At 37.0% G+C, this 24257-nt stretch overlaps 1 protein-coding gene across 1 annotated transcript in view; it reads right to left on the bottom strand.

Moving 5' to 3' along the window:
- LOC150080793 (FRAS1-related extracellular matrix protein 1-like) overlaps positions 1-24257 on the bottom strand; it is a 90628-nt gene that overhangs the window by 21197 nt on the left and 45174 nt on the right. The window contains exons 5-7 of the mRNA XM_090380823.1: positions 13882-13976; positions 11511-12045; positions 2579-2749 (exon numbers count right to left, since the gene is read on the bottom strand). Coding sequence (XP_090236949.1) covers positions 2579-2749; positions 11511-12045; positions 13882-13976 — 801 coding nt within the window. The remainder of the gene's footprint in view (positions 1-2578; positions 2750-11510; positions 12046-13881; positions 13977-24257) is intronic.

The raw sequence follows: 24257 nt of genomic DNA, 5'->3' as shown, positions 1-24257 counted from the left end.
CCAAACTGACTCAAAATTGCACCGTCCACCCATGTCAACTGGATGCACTTCCTTAGATTTTATGTGTTGCGTAACTAATAGCATAACTTCTCCTCCTCCCTTTCTATAGACATTGTACTCCCCAAATTCCAATTCTGCATTCCTTATATCTGTGTGACACCATGTCTCTGATATCCTAACAATATCTGCCTTTGATGTTTTGACCAGCATCTCAAATTCATCAAATTTATTTACTACACTCCTAGAATTGATGTACACAGAAGTATACGTGCACCTGCTTTTATTCCTAACTAACCTAACACAGCCCATGTATTTACTTGTTCTGGAATGACTCCCAGCAGTCTCTGAAATCCCCAGCACCTTGTTTTCCAGGCTGCTGCTCAATCCAATAGAAGTAGTGCAAGAATCACTTTCACTTCTGCCAGCGGCTACCGTTAATATATTAGTCCATGTATCCCCCCAAGCTAGTTTTCTTACCCTCTTAACACTGCCTCAATAGCATCAGAAATTCTTGCACCCTTTCTATTTAAGTGTATCCCATCCCTGTAGAAGCAGCCTCTTCTGTTAACAAGCACTGACCACGTTGAGAAAAATTCTACCCAATGAGCCTTGCACAATCTCTCCAGGGCCGAATTGATTAATAAGGCTCTCATGATATTTCAACCCTAACTCGTGGCTTTTTTTTTCAGCATTGAATTTCAACATATGGGAAATGTAGGCTTTTTTTTTTCGGTTAATACCCAGTAAGCTTACTTTCTTGCATCATTTATAAATAATAATAACTTCCCTTATTACGAGTATTTTGTAAGTCTTGTGTGAACAAAATAGTTTTCGCAAAAAATTTGGTACAATGACTTGCAAAGTCCACACCATGAATAAAATTCATTGGTTTACAACAAAAGAAAAACTTTATTGGAAAATTATGAATGCCACTTTGTAAACCATTGTAAATATGGATATGGGAGCATATATAAAAAAAAAAAAAAAAAAAAATGGAAGTTTTAAAAGATGCAGCAAAAAAATAGATATATACTTTCTATTAAATACACTTTCTATTACAATTTCTACATATCTTAATGATTCACTTTTGTTAAATAAAAAAAATGCTCAAAACAAAGTTAAAGCAGATATGGGAGACCATAGCAAAAGAAGCCTTGTTTTCCATTATTTCAAGTCTTTTTTTTTTTTCTGTAAGCAGTTCACTTCAAATTGGCAAAAAATGGGGGTGGGGGGGAGAAGAATCAGAATTATTAATCAAATTCAAAAGTTACATATTAACATGTAAAAAGTAATAATCTATTATACTGATTTTTTAATGTTTTAAAATTATACTCTGAACAAAATATTTTTAATTTTATAGTATAGTTGCATACCTTATCACTTTATTTATTTATTATTGATTTTAAAGTTAAAATCAATAATAAATAAAGTTAAAGTTGAAAACTTGGCTATGCATTAGCAACACCCCTCCCTCATGTAGGAATGGACTGCTCTGTGATGCTGCTGAAGGTGGCTTAAAGTCAGAGATGGCTGATATAAAACTGTTGTAGTTCACACATGTGGCAATCAGCTTTTGAGTGTCTGCAAGTAAGAATGGGTCAGTGTTGAGATCTTTCTGACTTCAAAAGTGGAATGATTGTGGAAGAAAGATGTGCAAATTCCAGTATCTCAACATCAGTCAACATGGTTAAGTGCTCTCTTTCTGTGGTGTGATTAGTCTACCATGATGGGCTCAACATTGGTCAAACAACCAACTAAATGTCACACATGGGACAGCAACATTTGGTCAATGCCCACAGTGAGTGTTGTGTGTCTTGTCTTATAACACAGCACAGTGGCCCAGCTAACCACCAAGTATAATGTAGGAATAGTAAGACCAGTGGATGTACTGTCGGTGTTTGGCAAGATGGAGGTGATGGCATTATGGTTTGGGGACTGGTTTTTCACGACATGCCCTGGAGTCCTCTGATCATTATTAATCAACAGCTCAATGGGAATGTTTACTTAATTGTCACTGACCGAGTACATTTGTAATGATAGTATATCCAGATAACTATGGTGCCTATCACCAAGACAACATGCCAAGTCACAAGGCTTGTCAGGTTGCGAACTGGTTTCAGCAACATGACAATGAATTCTTTATCCTCTCATGGCCACCCTTGCCCGATTTCTATTCAATTGAACATGTTTGGTATACCTACTGGTAAAAGTACCAAATTCAGTGCTACAACCATTCACCTGATAATGCGCAACACAAGGCTAACAGTACCACAGGACACCCTGCAACACCTTGTGGAGTCCATCCCAAGGCACATACAAGATGTATTACATCCTGTAATACACCCTTTTCCATAAGTTGGCCCCCACCTTTTGTGGGGCCAACTTACTGTATATATTAGAAAAGTTCAACATAATTTATTTGAAAAATAATGATTCTGTTGAAATAATTTTCAGCAATATTCATTTCAATGAAATTTCAGTACCACAAAATGATTGCAACCTTCCCCCACCACTCAAGAAGTTCACAGTTTACTTTAATAGAGTTTTACTTTATTGAATTACTGACATGTACACTTACCTATCCAGAAAGTTCTGCCTTTAGCAAGCTCTCTAAGCCAACTATTATGTTCTTCTGATTCAACAATTACTAAATTTCCTTGAAATTCACTGTGGCAAAAATTTTGAGCTTCCTTCCAAACTGCCTGTTGTTTGAAAAGTCGGAAACAATTCTTGCCGTACAGCTGCCATCCTAAAAGCAATCCATGTATATTAGAAATCACAGAAATTAGCAAATCATAAATTTTATATTATCCCTTATAGGCAAAATTTTACTCTGTAACCAGATTTGTGAACTACCCTAGCATATTAGCACAATTTCACCATTTTCTATAGCCAATGCTCATAATTATTAATATGTAAAATAAAATTTAAATTGACTATTTAAATATAACCAACTGTTGTAGTCAAATAATTGAAAAGTTTGGAATATAAGGCATGAGTTATCAACCATAGTTGTAAATTTACCTTCTGGTATGCTGGTACAACATAATGTTTCATCACCATAAACACTTTTTAACATTTCATACATTTCTGTTGCACAATTTCCCAGTTTAAAGAGAAATTCAACATTTTTTCATTGCTCCATTACAAAATCATGACATGGAACATTAACACTACTAACAATCTGTCAGCATATTGGACAATCTTCGTACCACCATCTGTTGGAGGAAGTTTGAATTACAAATAAACCACTTCTGTTTATTGTTGAACTCACTGATATGACTGCAACAGCACCAATCTAAGAACTTTACTGCCACACCTTGTATATACACTCCCACCTAAAAGTCTGGAATCACAGCATATTTAATTTTTTTTGAAATTAGCTATGACAATATAAGGTTTGATATAAAAAAAAAAAATACTACAAATTATTTTAAGATATTGAAATGATTAATAATAACAAGTACACTTATTTTTCATCAAAATATCATCCACAAGATTTTATTACTGCCTTACATAGACTTGGATTCTGGTGATTAACTTTATAATAGTGTCTTGACTAACATTATTCTGCAAGCAGTTTGCAAAATTCCCCATCAATTTTCTGAAGATGCGCAGACTTTATGGTCTAGATGATCCCGTAAAAGCTCTGTTGTGTTTAAGTTAGGTGATTGGGGTGGCCCACAATAATTTGCAATATCCCCCTCCTGCTTAGTTGCTAGAAAGTCCCTGCACAGTTTAGAACCATGCTTCAGGTCAGTCTTGTAATATAAAATTTCTTTCATAAAGTCCTGAGGATGTTGCATGATGTTCAAGATGCTTTTATAGCCTTTTTTTCTTAATTTTTTTTCAATTCTGATGCTGTCACACACATACACACTCCAGGAAAACAAAAGCAACCATAGATCATGATGGAACCAGCATTGCTTGACTACAGGCACTGAACAATGTGGCACAATTTTTTTCTTCAGTTGATCATCTCACATAAGCTGTACACTTGAATCCAAATACATTTTCAAATTTGTATTATCTATCTACAGTACAGCTTATGTGACTTTGTTACACATAGTCGTCCTAATTGTGGTTTGTCCTTTTAAACAACCAATCTTCTTGAATCATATAATTGTAGTTTGTACTCCTTTAAATTAAATACCTAGTTTTTCGTCAATACTTCTTAAGGAATAACTTTCTTTATACAGAGTTATAATAGCACTATTTTTTTTTTTTTTTTTTTTCAATACTCAGTTCTTTATTTCTTATCATATTTATCATGAAACACAAACCTTACACCAAACATTCTTTCTAAATGATAGGTGTTTAATATTATAAGTTACAGCTCTTATTCCCAATTTATATTATTGCAAAACACTCTAGAATCATATACGATTTTCTATAATATTGAAACAATGTTCCCACTTTCTAGAATATTCTACAACCATCTATATTCTATCACATTCAGGAATCTTCTACAAGGTTCTACCACATTCAGGAATCTTCTACAAGGTTCTACCACGTTTAGAAATCTTCTACACCTGTCTAGAAATTTCTTAAATATTATTTAAATTTTTTTATTTTTATGCATAGTAGAAAATATTTTAATAAAAATTGGTAAACAAGGTGGTCCTATTTTAATAATAATAAATTTGAAAATTAAGAAAAAAAACATGATTCCAAACTTTTTGACAGGAAGGAGTGTACACACACACACACACACACACACACACACACACACACACACACACACACACACACACACACACATGAGGTGTGATCAAAAACCAATGTTGCAAACCAATGTAAACAAAGGTTAAGGTGTGGCATCCACACTATATGGAGGAATGCCATCCCTCTGTGTTACCAGATAATACTAGGTGATAGGTGACTCTCATCAAGCAGTGCAATACCACTTTGCTTATTGGAGGCTTGAAGTGGTTTTGTTTGTTTGTTATTTGGTTTTTAGGAGCATTAGCAATTAAGGCCATATTGATCCAGGGATATGCGGTGGTCATTCCCTGACCTTTCCGCATCCTCCATATTTGGTGGGCAGGGCTCGAACCCCGGTCTAATCAAGAAGCGTGTGCTACACACTGCTGTTCCTGCCCACCTGGCTATGGAGGTACCCTTGAAGTGGTGGAACCCATTTTAGTCTCCAGAGAAAATCTCCAGCAACCACCCCCCACATCTCTTCCATCATGCAGTATGACTGATGTCTTTTGAGGTTGTAATGGACATCACAATGAGGTCCAATCTTCCTTTGTTTTAAGGATACAGCTCTAAAACACTGTTCACAGACCAGACACTAGATAGTTCACTGGACCGAACATTTTCAATAAATGTACTAAGGCTGTTTAAGATAAGAATGTTGCATATTGCAATTGGCTTGCACACTAATCCCCAGGTTTGTTTTCTGCCTACACAAAAGCTCACAACAATTGTAAAGCAGTTGTTAATCAGTCCAACACTCTAGGAGGCTTCCAGATCGGCTAGTGAATAATTTCAATGCCCTTTACTATGCGAGATAGTGACTAGAGGGAATCCAAGTAGTATGTATGCAGGAGGCATTATCGAGACCACATTATATCAAGAAGATGGATATATATCCTTGCAGTGTGCACACCATATCCGAAAACTTCATTACAACATGCCCTCCCTACCTTTTCTGCTATTGAATACGTTATGAATAGTCAAACTAATAGAACAAACCTATTTGCAAAAAGAACTATACTTCCCAAACAATTTCTCGTTCATTTCACAATTATATATGGTCTCAGTTCCAATCAACTGTGTAAGTGGAAGTTGACATCAAATTCCACTTACAGCCCTACAAGATACATTTTCTAACAGAATCCCAATTAACGGTTGATTCAACCAATGCTCATCTCAGCTGTCCTAATTATTCTATGTATGATTCCTATTGCCTCAAAGGTGGTACTTGTGCATGTGTCCACTCTGATATTCCCTGCCAGGGCTCAGTAATTTGGAATCTTCTGTTCTTGATCTTCTCTGGCTTAAACTCTCTCTATCCTGTTCTGTTAAATTCTGTTACCTTTATCATTCATCCAACTCCACTAATCACTTGGAACTCTTTGAAAATTTTCCTAACAGTGAAGTAATTTTAGTGTTCACAACTCCAGATGGCTTCTGTTTTCAAGTCAATGGACCCAGCTGGTTGAGATGCCAAGGATTTTGCAACTACTAATGACCTTGCACAGATTTTTCATTTATCTACCAGAATACCACACAATCCTAACTAAACAGCCACATGAACAACCCTCTAAGTACATGGTCAAGGTGGGTGGTCCTCTAGGCACCTCAGATCACAACTTGGTGGTCTCTTCTCAAATGGAGTCTTTCCATTGCAGCCATTCTCAACCTTGTGGTTGTTTGGCATTACAAGAATGTAAAATGGGATCATCTGCAAGATTTCTTTTCTTATTTCCTTGGTTGAATTATTGTTTCAAATCTTCTGATGTCAACGTTTGTCAGATAATGTCAGTGAAATAATTCTTGTAGGGATGAAATCCTATATTTCACAGTCCACCTTAACATCTGGTCCTATATCTAAACCTTGATTTTCCAATAAACGTGCTAAGGCTGTTCAAGATAAGAATGTTCCATATTGCAATTGGCTTGCATCCAAAACTCCAGGTTCATTTTCTGCCTACAGGAAAGCTTGTAGCAATTGTAAAGCAGTTGTTAATCAGTGTAAACTAGGTTTTGAACAGGCTAAAAGTAGAAAGCTGACTGATTGTCTAGTGCCAAAGAGACAGGAAGACAGGAGATGAGCATTCTTGTCTCTTTCCAAAGCTATTAGCCACAACTTTTTACCACCTCTGTCAAAATCGGATGGTTCTATATATATGGTTCTTCAGCCAAAGATAAAGCTGACCTGCTAGCATCCTACTTTTCTTCGAATTCGTATGTTGTTGTTCTTGGTAAACCACCTCCTACCATTCCCAGTACACACCATTCAATGCCTCCTGTGGTCTTCCATCAAAAGGACGTCTGAAGAATTGTGAACAGCCTTGATACCAAGAAAGTAAGTTAAAATTTGGTGCATTGCTAGAACAATTTGAGTCACGGAAAAAACGGGTGCTTGCCCTCGAGAATAATGTAACTGGTAGCTCATCAGGCACTCAAGATTCTAGTAATCTACCAAGTGATAGAATAGAATAACCAAGTGCAAACTACTCTGGTTCAAAAGGACTTAGTCCTATTAGGAGACTCTATTGTCAGGGAAAATGGAAATTTTTTTTGTAATAAGATAGGTGGACTGGAAACAGAGTATGTCTGCCAGGAGCAACAATTAGTGATGTCACCAACAGATTGTCAGATTTTAATGGGGTAAAGAGAATATTATTATTCATGTGGGAACTAATGATATTAAACACACACGATCTGACGATTTGTTAGACAAATATAGGATCATGCTCAAGAAATGCCATGAGTAAGGTCACAATATCTATGTGTCTGCAATTCTGCCCAGACACAATAGGAGGGATTATATGCTGAAAGCCTTGTGGATTAACTCAAGACTTGAAGGACTCAGCAAGGCTTTTTGGGTGGAAATTTTTATCAGCTTGGCCTGCACTTGTAGGTAGAAGGAATCTGTTTTGTAGAGACGAGATACATTTAAACAAAAATAGTGCTAGGGTTTTTGCCAGTATTATTGAGGATGCCTTAAAGTTTTGGGGAACTGCTAGTTTAGGGGGAAAACAAGGGTATTATAGATATGTGTTTATCTGATAATACTGGTCAAACTAATGCTAGCACATACCTCAAGAGTTCTTGTAACAGAACATATTAACAAGATGTTCTGAGGGCAGAAATGTTTCAAATGAGCAGATAGCTAATGCCAGGGAAGCAAGCTTAAATAACTTTAGGGGATGTGTCAAGGTAGTTAACTACATACAAGAACACCGCCTTAATTTTTTATACAGTAATGTCAGAAGTGTTGTCAATAAAATGAGTTAATTCAAACTGCTGGTTAGGAAAAGTAAAGCTGACATGATAGGGCTTACGGAAACATGGTGCCACCGGAGATAGGGGATGATGAGTTTCAGTGCAATATGTATAATGTATTTAGGATGGATAGAGCAGATAGAATGGGTGGTGGGATCATACTTCTTATCAAAAGCAGCCTGAGTGCAACGAAAGCTTTCCTGGATTCAGATGTTTTGCATGCTAGTATAGAATCTATATGGTGTGAGATAGTTGGAAGTAAAGGTATAATGAGAGTGGAAGTAATCTACAGGCCAGGTGATTGTGACGATTATGATGAGAGCCCCTACATGCAAATGGAATGGGCAAGTAATCATGAATGTCTTACTATGGGTGATTTTAATTTGCCTCTAATTGATTGGAGCAAATGGGAAGGAAACTCCACATGGAGGACAAAATTTTTAAATCGACTAGATGATTTTTATTTGTACCAACATTAGAGATTGGAGATTGCCAAAGCAGAATGCTTTGTATTTAGTTTTACATTTCTGAAAAAAAAAAAAAAAAAAAAAGAACCGAAAACATGGATAAAAAGAGACCACTGACCGAAGAAGAGCTTGAACTGTATGCTAATATGAGTGACTCCAAATTTGAAGAGATTTTTGATGAGCTGTACAGTTTTGGTTCTGACAGTGATAATTATGAACCTTCTAACGATTCAAGTGAGGATAGCGAAGGTGAAGCCAACTCCCAGCCTGAAGATAATCCTAATTTTCCACAGGCAAGTACGTCAAATAATGATAATAATTTGTGGAATGAGATAGCATAAGATCCTCCACAATTTATTTTTGAAGAGAACGTTGGTTTTAAAATGGACACAACAAAACTTAGTGTACAAAAACTGGTAGAGCTATATTTTTCGGAAGAATTTCTTACATTATTAGTGGAACAAACTAATTTATACACTAGGCAAGAAATTGAAAAATGTGGGCAATTGCAAAAATATGCCAGGTCATAAAAATGGAAGGACACTGACATCTCAGAAATGAAAGTGTTTCTTGGACTTTTGTTGAAAATGGGTCCTTGTTCTTCTCCTTCAATAGAACATTACTGGAGTACAAGTGTATTCTACAATGTTATGTTTTGGTGATATTTTATGAGTCGAAATAGATTCCAGTTGATATTACGAGATTTTCACTTCGCAGATAACTTATTACAATCTGCTAACAGGCTATACAAGGTAAGACCGAATTTGAACCATTTCAATAATGTTATGCGCAATAATTACGTACTGGATAAAAACATTTGTTGCCATCTGGGAGACTGAATTTTCACCAGTACATAAAAAATAAAAAGCACAAATACGGAATCAAACTTTACAAACTGTGCAAGTCCAACGGCCTTGTTATGAAAATAAAAATTTATTCAGGTAAATCAGAAGAAACTGAACAAAACATAGGGAATACTGCTGAAGTTGTGCTAAACTTGTTTGAGGACTACTTAGACAAGGGATATGGACAATTTTTATAATTCTGTTGCTCTGACGAAATTGTTGTCTGCTTGAAAACTTATGTATGTGGAACATTACGCACCAACAGAAAAAAAAAATCCAAAAGATCTGGTGATGAGAAAATTGAAGAAAGGAGAAGTTGCATGGCAATGAAATGGTCGAGGTACGTAACTGGAATGCAAAAATTTGAATAAAACCCAACATAATTCGAGATTACAATAGTGGAATGTCTGGCATAGATCGATTGGATCAAATGCTGTCATATTATTCAGAGCTAAGAAAAACCATCAGATGGCCGAAAAAAATTGCGTTACATATTTTAGAAATATATATAGTTAACGCATACATCCTTTTCCGTAAAGTTACAGGAAAATCTCTAAAATTCAGAGAAACATTCATTGAATCTTTGATTAGAGAAAAAAATTCTAAACATTCCAAAGAAGATTAGGTCAGAGTGTGACATTCATTATTTAAGGCAATACCACAAACTGAAAAAAAAAGCACACCCGACTAAGCCGTGTCCAGTATATACCAGAAATAAAAAAACACCGAGAAACATGCTATTATTGTCCAGTGTGCCAAGAAAAGTCTGCTCTTTGTGTAGAAGAATGTTTCAAAAAATATCACAAATAAACACTATAATGTTATCGTGAGTTTTAGTAATACACTTTTCTTTATGTATTTGTAAATAAAAAAAATTTTTTTTTTTTGTGAATAAATTTTCTGTTTTCTGACACCATGGATGATTTTTCATTCTTATACTAGAAGCCCACTATCCATCAGTTGCATGTATTTGCTACAAATATACTTGTAGCTGTGCCTGAAAGGCAAGCCATACTAGTCCAAGTTAACTCGCCAAATACGAGTTAACCCATATTCAGCAGTCAATGTGTAAAGGAAGAACTAGACAAACTATTGGAGGGGATGAATAGGTGAAATGGAATTTTTTATTTATTTTTTTATTTTTTTATTTTGGCTGATGCTGTATAAGCTTGCTTTCTTGCATTATTTGTCACTATTAATTCTAATTCCATAAATATAATCTCTTATGAAGTTTGCTTTCTTTATAACCAGTAGACCTGCATGATTTCATTTGGATTTTGATGCCACATTGGTGATTATTGTTATATTATGCTAAGATTGAATTATAAGAATAGGTTTATAAAATTCTATAACCTATTACAATAAAAGTCCTCCATAATGATAGTTGGGAAAACTTGGATAGGGGGACGTTCATTGTAGTGGAGATTATCTTTATAGTAACATTAATGATTAAAAATACATTAAGGTTAAGTAAATCCCAAGAAATTGAACAAATCTGTACATTCACTTATAGCTATAAACCGATTGTATTAAACTTCCTCTTAGTCTAACACTTTCAGAACGCCAAGTGGAAATACTTTTTAGGCTCCATTTTATATAAAAATATATAGTTATGTTTATTCAAAAGAAAAACTTTAAATCGGTACTTATTCAACATTTATTATGAGTTATATTTTATACAACTAGCTACACAAAACATAAATAATTAATAATGATTTAATTAACTTTTAAATACATTTCAAGGCAGTGTTGAGAGTATTAGAGTTTAATAGCATTCCATTGATATAGCAATTTTAGAGCCCACTTATGTTTAAAGTCCACGGATTCCACTCTACATTAAATGCACCTTCTGATGTGATATCCTACATATTAACGGAACATAAAGAATAGTTGTACCAACATTGATTTGTTGTTGGTGGTGTAATCTAGGAAGTCACTGAAGTACAGATAATAAACAACCTCTTGTCTACAAGAGAAATAGTATTAGTAATAGTTACAATTCCACCCTATGTGGAATTAATGCAAATTCTAAAGATAGTTAACAAGTTTTATAATCACAGCAGCCACATCAGTTGAAGATTTGACTTTTATGTAAAACCCAACAAATTTAATAATATATCTTATATAAAGTATGGAAAAAAATTAACCAAACTTACACTTATAACTTCAAATAAGAGCAATAAAACAAAATAAAATAAAATAGAATAAAAAAAATTATAGAAATATCATAATTTACCTTTAGGACATTCTGCCATTTGTTTTTTTGGTTGCATTCTGTTTGTTGTGTAACTTTCTTCCTCTACATTATTAGAATTGTCTTTTTTGTCACTCACTGCATGTTCATTATTTGTGCTCTGTTCTTCATTTGTAGTTGTTGTTGTAACTGTTGTTGCTAATGGCTGCACATGGTTTTTACCCATATAATCAGTTGTTTGTATAACATCAGCCATGTGCACATTACTAATATTTTTCTCTCTTAATATCCGATCGCTATTATATTCTTGTGCAATGGTTATTGGCACACTATTATTGCTCTGTTTAAAACCTTCTTCACTACTGTTCACATGTATATTACTTATTGCAAAGTGACCATTATTAAGATTTTTAATATCATTTATTGGTATTCTTTCATAAGGTTTAAAAAATGTCGGAATTTTAGCTGAATACTTAGATGTAGATGCCCAAGGTAGCCATTTTGATCCATTACACCTATAGACATTTCCAGTTACATTATAGAAAGCAAGAAATCCATAAACATCTGAAGAGCATATCTGAAAAATAAAAAACAATGGAAATGTCAAACAACAAAACATATTTCAGAAAACATTACCTAAATTAGGAGATTGTGTATCAAAATTTCTCTGAAACATGTTCTGCACAATTCCTATATAAAAAAATAAATTCATTTTTAAATATTCAGATTATTTAAAATATTACTTTGGTAATATAAAAGTCATTCTCAGAGCATTCAAAATTCATTCTTAGAATTTCTAAAACATTCTTCAACTCAATTCTGAAATTTATATTATATTATATTATTATCGACAAATATTTGAGTACAAAGAAAAAGAGAACAACAATTTAAAAATCAGATTTTAATACAATATCTAGGCCTCCTCTGGTTTCATGGAATGCTTTTCATCAGATTATGGGCATGTATCAATAAAATATTTATCCACTTCTCTACAGACAGTTTTTAACTGGAGAAGTGATATCTGGTTAAAAACTGTCTGTAGAGTTCCAGACTTCCTTCTCTGTGACCCATCAAAAATCTTCCTCTTCCACAGGAGTTCAGCTAGACTCAGATCTGGGCTTTAAATGGACCAGTCCATAGTGTTACATTTCTCCCTCAAACCAAGCCATCCTATAACCGAGCTTTGTGACTGGGAACAGGGCAGAGCCTTATTGTAAAACATAAGGTCTATCACCATTAAATTTCAACAGCCTTTGAAAATGACATTATCAAGATGTCACAATACTGCTCTTCTGCAAGATCCATCCACAAAAAAAAACTAACATCATACCACAAAAAAGCAGACCAAAATCGTCAGACTGCCAACACATGCTTCATAGTTGGAACAGTGCAGTAATTTTTAAAAATTTCTTCAAGTTGACTCCAAACACAGGTTTGTATGGTGTCAGCTTAGTATTGTATGGTGCAGCACACAACCTCACGAGCTTGCTTGGTGGTTGTTTTCTCCACAGTAGGGCCAAGATTCCAATGCCAGGTTCTCTCCACAATGTCCAGGTTTAGGCAGCTGAACTCCCCCTCAGCAAACCTAGACACAATCTTTCAGACCACAAGATATCAAATTTCCCACTTGTGCTGGTTTTAATTTACTCATGATCATGTTCATTTCAGTACCCTTCCACCATCTGCATTTATAGAAACTTGTAACCTGCTAACACATTTTGTTTTTGTGTAATTATTTTTTAAATTCATTTTAAATAGGTTTTTCTATAATTAATTTTTAAGGTCTCTAACAGACTGCACCATACTGGTTACATAATATTTTTGAGCATAATACTTAACGTGTAATTACTTTATAAATGTGCAAATGGTTTTTTCTTATTTCATATTAAACTGCATTTCTGTTTCTTTAATTTTTTACAAATTAGATAAATATTTAAGCTTCTTTTGATAATACTACTAAATTTTTTTTTGTACTTGTTAAGAGTTAATAACTGTGTAGTGAAAAGTAGAGTAACAAAGATAGAATGATAAAAAATTTCATCAACTTCTGATATGAATTCTGAGAATTGAAGGGCATAACTGAATCATGCAGGTACACTAAATAATTACTCTCTACTTTCAGTGACATCAGTGAAGGTAGCATATTAAAATGCCAATTAATAATTTATTGTCTTTAATTCCCTCTTTCATCTATAAATTCATCTTAATTATAAAAGTGATATGCAATATATAGTTGAAGCCAACTAAATTATAACCAATTTAGTTTTCTGAATATGTGTTGTGCTGGCATTTAGCACTTCTACAATAGTTTCCTGTAATAACTGTGTAGTCAAAAACTGAGTAACAATGATAGTAGGATGATAAAAAATTTCCTAAATAAATTTCATCAATGTATGCATTAATGACTGCTTACTCCTGTTCGATGATTATACTGGAAACTGCTATGAAGTCTACCAAGTTCTTTCTGGGTAACTTTGACAATAGGAACTGAAAGACCAGAACATTCACCTGAAAGAAAAAAAAAAGTAGTTTTAACAATACAAGTCACATCATGTCATACACAGCCATAAAATAAATAACATATAATTGAATAATTACAGTGATACCCCCAGGAGTTTTTTTTCTCTGCAGCTCAAAACTATTTGTGAAGTTCTAAAATATTTTCATTCAAAAATTGCTTTACTCTAAAAACCCTGATGGTACCAGAAATTAGTGGTGGTGGTGGTTTTATGGCACGTCAGCATTTTAGGCCATATTTTGTGTGTGTGTGTGTGTGTGTGTGTGTGTGTGTGTGTGTGTGTGTGTGTGTGTGTGTGCGTGCGTGCGCACACACACACACACACTGAAAAACCTAAAATCATGGGGAGGAAAACCATACTCCCTCCACTTGAGATCAGCTACCTGCAGCCCCAGTTAAAGAGGCAGATTCTAGAAATTGCTATTAGAATTGGCAAAATTATGTTAGGAAGCAAGTTATGCAGCATCAGCCAAAAAAAAAATAATAAATAATAATAATAATTAATTAAAAAGTAAAATACAGCAACCAATGTCATCGTACCTCATTTCATTTAGCAATTTATTCACTCCTCCTTAAATTTTGATAAATAGTAATAGTAATAGCATTTGCCATATAGTGCAAGAAAAACTAGTCTTTTGCACCTGACAAAAAAAAAAAAAAAACCAAACCAAGTAGATAAGAAGACAGAAATTATATGCTTCCCTCCTCACACATATACATATCCAGTTGACTTTTGAATTTATTCAAACTGCCAGCCTCACCTACCTGCGAGAGCAACTTGTTCCAGCTATTAAAAACTTACTGGCTAAAAGAAAACTTCCTACAATCTAATCTAAACCTCAAGCCCCTTTATTTGAATTTATGACTCCTAGTTCTGGAATTCATTAGAAGAGGGAGAATTCCACCTTCAGTCATTTTAGTAATCCCTCTTAAGAGCCTTATAAACCTTAGGTGCCTACTTAAAGACTCTGATTATGTGGGCTACAGAGCTGCAACCAGGCACCTCAGAGCTGCCTCTGAGGTGCCTGGTTGCCAAGCTCTGTAGCCTACATAATCAGAGCCTTTCCTTGTACGGTCATCCTTTTACTAATCTCACCATTTGAGTTGCCAGTCTTTGGACCCTTTCAAGAAGCTCAATGTCTTTTTTCAGATGTGGTCAACATATTTGCAAAATTCCAGATGTGGGTCTTACAATTTCTCAATAAATCATTGATAGGACATCGTGGGCTTTCCTGGCTGCCTGATTACACTGCTCAGAAAAACTTTATATCTGTCCATATTACAACTACCAGATCCCTTTCTTCCTCTACTGTTTTTAATTCAACCCAACCAAGTGTTTAATTTATTTTGGGGTTGCTATTCCCCAAGTGTAAAATTTTGCATTTTGCTGCATTAAAACATAGCTGCCACTTCTCAGAACATCTCTGAAGTCTGTTCAAGTCGTCCTGATGGAGTGCTGCTTGGCACTGATTATTATCAACTCTACAAAAATTTTTACTTTGTCTGCAAATTTTGACATCATGCCTTCTGTCCCTTCATCAATGTCATTTATGAAAATGAGAAACAACAGTGGTCCAAGAACCGATCCTTGATTGGTTTTTTGTTTTTTTTTATTTATTTTTTTTTTAGGAGCATTAGCAACTAAGGCCATATTGCTCCAGGGATATGCCATGGTCATTCCCTGACCTTTCCGCATCTTCTGTATTTGGTGGTCATGGGCTCGAACCCCGGTCTAATCAAGAAGCATGTGTTACGCACTGCTGCTCCTGGCTGTGGAAGCGCCCCGATCCTTGAGGGACCCCACTCCTGACTTTACTCCAATCTGAAGAATATCCATTAATCACATCCCTCTGCCTTCTTCCCTGCAGCACCCAGCAATCCATCTTAGATAGAATCTTACCAGTGATCCCAACCTGTTCAAGCTTGTACAGTAACCTCTCAAGAGGGACTGAGTCAAATTCTTTGAACACTCCTTATAAACTATATCAAAAACTATATCAAAATTATTCTCTAAATCCAGCGCAGGTGTAACTGTGTCAAAGTAGCTTACTAAGTTAGTTAAGCATGATTTACCCTTAATAAAGCCAGAATTGTGTCCTTCAGAATGTCATATCTATCTGAATGTTCTTGGATTTCACTCTTAATCACTGCCTCTAAGATTTTTCCTACCACTGAAGTCAGACTAACCAGTCTGTAGAAAGTCTTAGAGTAAAATTATGTTATCGATAAGGCCCTGAGTGCCAAGTGTTCCATGGCCAAGCAATTCCATCCAGGGCCAAAAGGAGCAAAATATGGACTACGACAACTTTCCCCCAATTCAGACAGCAAATACATATTCAGTGCATTTGCGCCAACCCAATGATGACACCACTAATCGAAAGAGACTGAAGAGAAATACGTTCAGAATAGAACATCCAAGTTTCCTGATCCTGCATTCCTTAATGAATCAGGGTATAGGCAATTTATTGGCATTTCTTATAAAGAAATGTCTGGAAAATGTAGCAGGTTCCCTGAGAATGGTGCATCAACTTAAATCTAGTGACCTACTGGTTGAAACCACCAGCTCCAAACGCTCTGAGTCCCTTTTCAAACTTACCACATTCGGTAGAGTTCCAGTTAGGGTGTCGCCACATGCTATGTACATCACCTCCAAAGGTGTAACCTCAGAATGAGACTTATTGAATATCTCAGAGGAGGAAATTGTCCAGGAATTGTGGGAGCAGAAGGTCACACAAGTAAAGAGGATTATACTGAAGAAAGATGGTGAGCTTATTCCAACAAGAAGCATCATACTGACACTTAGTTCCTCAAACCTACCTTCATCAGTGAAAGCCAGTATTTGAACTGCTGCATTCTCCCGTATATTCCAACCCCAATAAGATGTTATAAGTGTTAGAAATTCAGATACTCTCAAACAGTCTGTCAAAATGATGCAGTATGCTCTAACTGTGGATCGAAAGAGCGTGCCCAAGCTGACTGTAAATCCTAGTCTTCAATTTGCCCCAATTGTAAAGGCCATCCAGCCTTCTCTAAAGCTTGTGAACAGTGGAAATATTTAAAAAAATCCAGAAATACAAGACAGAAAAGAAAGCCTCATTTTCAGAAGCAAGAAAGCTTGTTATTTGTTATTTGGTTTTTAGGAGCATTAGCAACTAAGGCCATATTGCTCCGGGATATGCGGTGGTCATTCCCTGACCTTTCCACATCCTCCGTATTTGGTGGTGACGGGCTCGAACCCCGGTCTAATCAAGAAGAAGCAAGAAAGCAATTATGATAACAGATACCAAGACATATGTATGCTGAAACCTCTCAGAAATTTCATTCAATATCAGTTCAGACTGATACATTAATTCCACCAAACATCTCTTTCTGAATGGGCTCAGTCTTTGCTCTCTTCTATACCTCAGTCCTCATGTGGACATGTGTATATGTAAGGGCGGCACCTAGAACGTTTGTTCAACTCCGCCTCATGTCTCTGTGAAGAGCAGTATCACTACAAATGGGCCAGATATGTGTGTGACGTACGTTTGTGTGTTTTATGTGTGTGTTCTGTTGTTATGTTCTGGCCTCTTGGCTACCCAGAAGCATCAGTCACCTGGACAGATGATTCTGGGTACTCGTCCACACCACGGGAAGGTGGGCCAGTCCCAGAAAAACCACGTACTGTCTCAAAAGAGACTCTGACCCACCCAGAAGGTGGATCAGATTCCTCTGGGAGCCCATTCCAGAGGGAGGAGATAAAGACAGAAGAGCCAAAAAAAAAAAAAAAAAACCACCCGTGGTGCAGTTAGGGAAAAAAAAATAGTAATAATAAATTGATTAATAAAATATATGTATATATTAAATAATAATGATAAAAAGTAAATAGAAAAAGAAATAATAATAAGAAAAAGAGGAAAAAAAAAAAACAATGCGAATAAATTGGCTGCACTAGAGTGGGAACTCAAGGCAGAGCGCGTGAAAAAAAAAAAAAAAAAAAAAAATAGGAATACAAATAATAAAATAAAATAAAATAAAAATAGTAATAAAAATAATAAAATAAATAAATAAATTGGCTGCACTAGAGTGGGAACTCGAAGCAGAGCGCGTGAAAAAAAAAAAAAAAATGAAATAAGTAAATAAATTGGCTGCGCTAGAGTGGAAACTCAGGGCAGAGCGCGTGGAGAACAAATTAAATAGTAAGAAAATAATAATTTAATAAGAATAAAGAAAAGAGTAATTTGATTTAGAAAAAAAAGAAAAATAAATAAAATAAAATAAATAAATGAATGAAATGAAATGAAAATGAATGAATAAATAAATAAACTGACTGCACTAGAGTGGGAACTCCAGACAGTACGTGGAGAACAAGAAAAAAAAAAAAAAGAAGATGTGCAATGCGAATATAGAACTCTTTAAGTCACTGAAGAGGTATTGTTAGGTGCAGTAACAACTCTGTAGCTCTGCTTCCTGCGCTCAAAGACTTCGGATGCATAGGATTGGAATGCCTTTAGATTGTCAGGTGTTTGGAGTAGATGCTCTGGTTGCTGTTCTGAGATACCTGGCACAGCTTGCAGCAAGGTCCTTCTTAAGTCATCGTACAACCTGCATTCGAAAAGAAGATGTTTCCAATTCTCTGAACTGCCGCAGAAACAGCGATCTGTTGGTAGCAAACCCAGTAGATGCAACTTTTCATTGAGGGACCCATGTCCGGTAACCAAGTAGGAGGATTCCAAGGTGAGGGAAAGCCAGGTCTTTACCGTTTTCAGGGTTGTGAAAGTGACATCAGGGAGGAATTTTCTGGTAACGGAGCCTGTGTGTGAGGTGTTCCATCTAGACTGCCAAATGTTGACGAGTTCCTTATAACAGCGAGCTCTTTCTGCTTTGGGGTCAGCATTGAGATTTAATTCTAGGCCCTGTATCTTCGTTGGTATTTTCTTTTTAATTCTGAAGTTTAAGCCCTCTGAAGATAACAAATAGATCAAGTGGCAGAGTTCCAGCTATCACCTGGATGGCAGCTGTGGACACTGTTCGGCATAATCTGTGCGTGGCCAAGAGCATAGCACGTTGAATGGAGTTGACCTTGACTTTCATATGTACTCGTTGAACCCGGTGAAACCACACTCCTGCTGCGTAGGTCACAATGGGGATGAAAACAGCTTTATAATACAGAGAGAGTGTTTTGTTGGAGATCATGAGGATCCCCAGTTGCTCCTGGAGATCCTCATGATTGCAGCTGAAAATCTTTTCGTTTTGACTCCTAGGTATTGTAGATGTGGAAGGAAGCTCAGCTTATGGTCGATGACCACCCCTAGGACTTTAGCCTGTGTCACAATAGGAAGCTGTTTTCCGGAGATCTTGATTTGTGGTGGGCGGCATAGGTCAAGCTTTGATTTTAAAAGCATCATTTTTGTTTTGCTGGTACTGATTTTAAGCTTGTTGAGAACTGTCCAGGAGTAGAGATCTGCTAGGATAATATTTGTTTTGTTTTCAAGGTCGGAGCGTGATTTCCCAGAAACAACCATAGTCAGGTCATCTGCAAACGCCACAATTTTGCATCCTTCAAAGGTTTTAGAAAGCCAGCTGTGCAGGACCATGTTCCACACAAAGGGCCCCAAGACAGAACCCTGTGGGCACCCCCGAGTGGTTGGTCTAGTTATCTGCAGAAGATTGGATTTAACCACGATAGTGCGCTCTGTGAAATAGTTCTGGAAGAGCTTGTAGAGATGGGAGGTACAGTTGGCTAGGCGGAGGCATGCCAATGCACTGTCCCACCAGACAGTGTCGAAGGCACCTTCAAAATCCACCAAGATGGCCAGTTCAAATTTAGATGAGGAGTTTTCAATATGGAGGACGAAGTCAAACAGCGCCTCTTCTGCAGATCGCCCTGGTGTGAAGCCATACTGCGCTGGGGAGAATAGGTTCTTTTCCTGGAACAGTTGTGTGATTCGGAGAGCCATGAGCCTTTCTAGAACTTTGCCTAGATTTGCCAAGAGTGCAATTGGTCTAAGGGAGCGCGGATCTCCTGGGGGTTTTCCGGGCTTCCTTATGAGTCGCAGCAGGGCCACTTTCCATGCCTTCGGAAAAACTCCCTCAAGAAGACATTTGTTGTAGAGCAATTGGAGATATAGGGGTCTAAGCTTGTACAAACGAAGGACAAAGACATACTCAATGAGGTCCATTCCTGGACATTTTTGAGGATTGATCCTGTTGAGGACGGCTGTGAGCTCTTCCATTGTAAAGGGATTGGTTTCTTCCTCAGAAGCATAGGTTTGATTAGCTAATCGTATTGCTCTGTGCTCAGGTAGATCATCTGCTAGATTATCTTCAGGAAACAGTCTGTCAAGTGTGGAGTTGACGGAGTCGGTCCAGTTAGAAGTCTCGGTGTTCCCAGTAGTTACAGTGCCAAAGATTTCAGGCCTGAAAGTCTTTTCCCTGGCTATTTTGTATAGAAGTCCCCAGGGGTTGGAATTCCCTGAGTCTCGGACAAACTCCGACCAGGTGGTTTTCTTCTGGGCAGCTATGGCTTTGGTATATTCGTTCTTTTTAGCAATATAATTGCTGTGGAATCTAGCTACTTCACAGGGAGGCCAGTCGCGGTGGCGTTGATAAAGTCGACGGGCACGATGGACCTCTCTGCGGAGTGCAGTAAGCTCTTGACACCACCAAGAGCAGGCAGTGGGACGGATAGATTTTTTCCTAGCCGACCTGTAGGAGGCCTTCAACAACACTTGCTGCATCATGTCTGCTATTTCAGTGGCTGTGCAGGAGTTCAGGTAGTTTGGTTCATGTGGAGTAAAGTCTTTGATTACAGAGTCATCAAACAAGGACCAGTCGATGCTCTTGATGGAGAACTGCACTAATGCAGGTGGTCTGGGCATCCTAGATGTGTTAGTTACGTTTGGGGTTAGGTCGAATGTGATAACTCTATGATCGCTAAGGGTCCAATCTGGTATAGTCTGCCAGTCATGGATAAAAGTAAAGTGCAGCCATTATCAACCCACTGCAGGATGAAAGCCTCCTCAACAAATCATGCTGAGGGAAATGGACCATAATCTGCCACGCTGGTCCAGTGCGGGTTGGCAGAGTCATGGATATACGGGCCTAAATTGTTGGTGGTGACAGTGACATCAATATTAGATTCCCCTGTGGAGCTGCTGTACGTGGTGTGCTGGTTTGGCTGATTATGGACTATGAGTTTGTGGGAGACAATGAAATCCTCTAGCATTGTTCCTCGAAGGTCCGTGGTGTTGCTGTGCCAGAAATGGGATTTGGCATTGACGTCCGAAACAAGAAGGACTGACTTGTTTTCAAGGAAATTGAGTGCAAATTCTAGGTAATTCAATGAGTCATTGAAGTCTGCAGATGGTGGGCAGTACAGTGAAATAAGATAAAAGGTCAGTACTGGCCTAATGATATGAACACAGGTAGCAAATTTGTTACAGAGCCCATGTACGACCAAGATGTCCAGTTCATGGTTGAAGATGACAATGCAGGATTTTGGGTCCTCTGGGACAGGCTGAATGACTCTGGCGGTGATAGGAAAGCCCATAATCCTCGTTGATGGTCCAGATTGTATTCTAGCAGTGTAGGGTTCCTGGATGGCGATAACATCGATCTCATGGTCCTCAGCAGAGACACGAATTTCGTCAGAGACGGTTCATGATCTCTGTCCATTTATTTGCATAATTCTTAGCTTTGCCCTAGCCCACACTGAGTTCGTGGAAGCCTGTGGAGTAGAATGAAAGTTTTTTGCAGTGGCTCTGCTTGGTTTGACTGTATTTAGACTATTCATTAGTGGTTCTCAGTCGTACCATTTCTAGTGCACGTCCTCAAAGCAACAGACTTCAAATAGATCTAACAATATACCAGTCACAAAACAACCTGCTGCCCATATAACTCCTGTAAAACCTGTCCAAGGCAGAGAACTCAGATCCCCTTAGCAAACAGCATACTGACACCTTCCTTATGGATACGAATGAAATTTCCAGTCAAGAAGAAACCAAAACCATTCTGGAGATCCACCCAGAAGATGAAATAGATACAAGACCTGTTTTTCCAAAGAGAGATAAAATGAAAATTTACTGCCTCAAACAGACTTCAAAAAAAGCAGACACAGTCGGCCTCTCTGTTTAAATCCAAACAATGAAAAACATTGTCCAGTGGAAATGCAGAGGCTTTCACAGCAATATTGATGACATCCATGAGATAATTAAGCATCATAATCTAATTTGAATCTGCTTACAGGAGACATTTTAACACCTCAGGTATCACTCTCTCCATAAAAAATTATACTCGCTTTTGACAAGACAAATATTTCTGTTACAAATATTGCTCACAGAGGGGTAGCTATACTCATAGATTCATGAGTCCCTTGCAAACACACAGTATAGTAATAGTAAGTATAGTACCCATATAGTAAATAAATTTCATAAATCTGAAGTGCTGGTCAAGCCATCAAAGGTGGATATTGTTGGGATATCAGAGACGTGGTGTCACACAGATATAAGGAATGCAGAATTGGAATTTGAGGAGTACAATGTGTACAGAAAGGATTGGAAAGGAGAGGGGGTTATGCTGTTAGTTAAGAAACATAAAATCTAAGGCAGTGCATCCAGTTTACATAGATGGACAGTGCAATGTTCAGTCAGTTTGGTGTGGCATAAGCACTGGGAAAGCAAAAGTGAGGCTAGGAGTTTGTTATAGGATTATGAATCTGATTAGTACAATGAACTCATCAGAGAATGGGCCAGTAAATCAGTGTCTTATAATAGGGGATTTTAACTTCCCAGATATTGACTGGAATTTGTGGTTTGGTCACTCGCACACTAGCAAGGTTTTGTGAATTTATTGGATGATTGTTTTCTAAAGCAGCATGGTAGAGAGGAAACCAAAGGGAGTAACACTCTTGATCTGATTATCAGCAGTGATTAATCATGCATTAAGAATTTACAGATAAAGGAACCACTAGGTGGCAGTGATCACAGTTTACTGATGTGGGATTTACTTAAAGATATAATTACCATGAGGGGTAAAGGGAAGGGTTTTTACTTTCGTAAAGGTAACTACAGTAGTCTCAGAGATTTTTTAAATTCCATACAGCGGGACCAACTAATGATGTTACCAAAAAGGAAATTCTAAATGGGAAGCATTCAAGGAAGTAATCTTGGAAGCTACTAGGCTTTTTGTTCCAACTAAGAAATACTGTTCCAGGTTTAGGCCCAAATGGATGTCAGATGAACTAATGAGACTTGTGGTAGAGAAAAAAAATGCATGGGATGCATATAAATTATCATGTGACACAAAAGCCTATGGCAGATTATAATTATCATGTGACACAAAAGCCTATAAGCTAGTCTGTAATCAAGTCACAAAGTAGATTAGGCAAGCAAAGGCAGATTATTAGAAATCTTTGGCAAAGGATGCAAAGAAAAACAGCAAAGGTTTCTTTACTTATATAAACTCTAAAAGGAAGGGGATGAATCAGATTGGTCCATTTGATATCAATGGTTTGACTGTAGATGATCATTCCCAGATAGCTGCCAAGCAAAATGAGTATTTTGCACCCACATTCATACATGAGGAGTTATTCAAGGAGGAGAAGGCCAGATATTTATCAAACTCTAACAGGGAGTTAAATGATTTTGTAATAACTGAGAGCAAAGTGGAGGAGAAACTGTTGAAATTAAACATAAGAAAGGCACCTGGGGTGGATAGGATCTATCCATTGCCTTATACAGAGGGACAATCACCTCCTTTTCCCTGATAGCAAAATTCCTATATATCACTGACAAAACCCCATGACCTGCCCTGGCAGCCTGTCTGCATTGCTCAGAAAACTTCATATCTGACTACACAATTACTCCCAGGTCTTTTTCATTTTCTACCACCTTAAGTGTAGTACCACACAGTTGGTACATTTCTCTGGAGTTACTTCTACCCATATGCAGTAATTTGCATTTGTCAATGTTAAACTTCAGTTGTCACTTCTCAGCCCATCTACCCAAATTTTCTAGATCCTGTTGCAATAGCACTCTGCCATTACTGTCATTAACAACCCTTCCCCTCAACCTAGGAGAAAGATGTTACTCAGCATTACCAAAAAAAAAAAAAAAAACCTTCTGAACTATGCAGTCAAAATTCAAAGCCTGCCTAACTACCCACCCAATTAGGCCAATACTTAAGGAGCCACAGTTCACGATGTACTTTAGAAATAAAACCAGGGCAGTTCAGCTGACTGGTATCAGATTGCAGGAATTATCACAAAATTGGAATATACATCTTGAAAAAGC

The sequence above is a fragment of the Mastigoproctus giganteus genome, chromosome 9 (assembly GCF_048544385.1).
Source record: "Mastigoproctus giganteus isolate SK-2022 chromosome 9, ASM4854438v1, whole genome shotgun sequence".
In the NCBI taxonomy this organism is placed as follows: Eukaryota; Metazoa; Arthropoda; class Arachnida; order Uropygi; family Thelyphonidae; genus Mastigoproctus; species Mastigoproctus giganteus.
The sequence above is the reverse complement of the archived record's forward strand: the minus strand, read 5'-3'. Positions and strand labels throughout refer to the sequence as shown.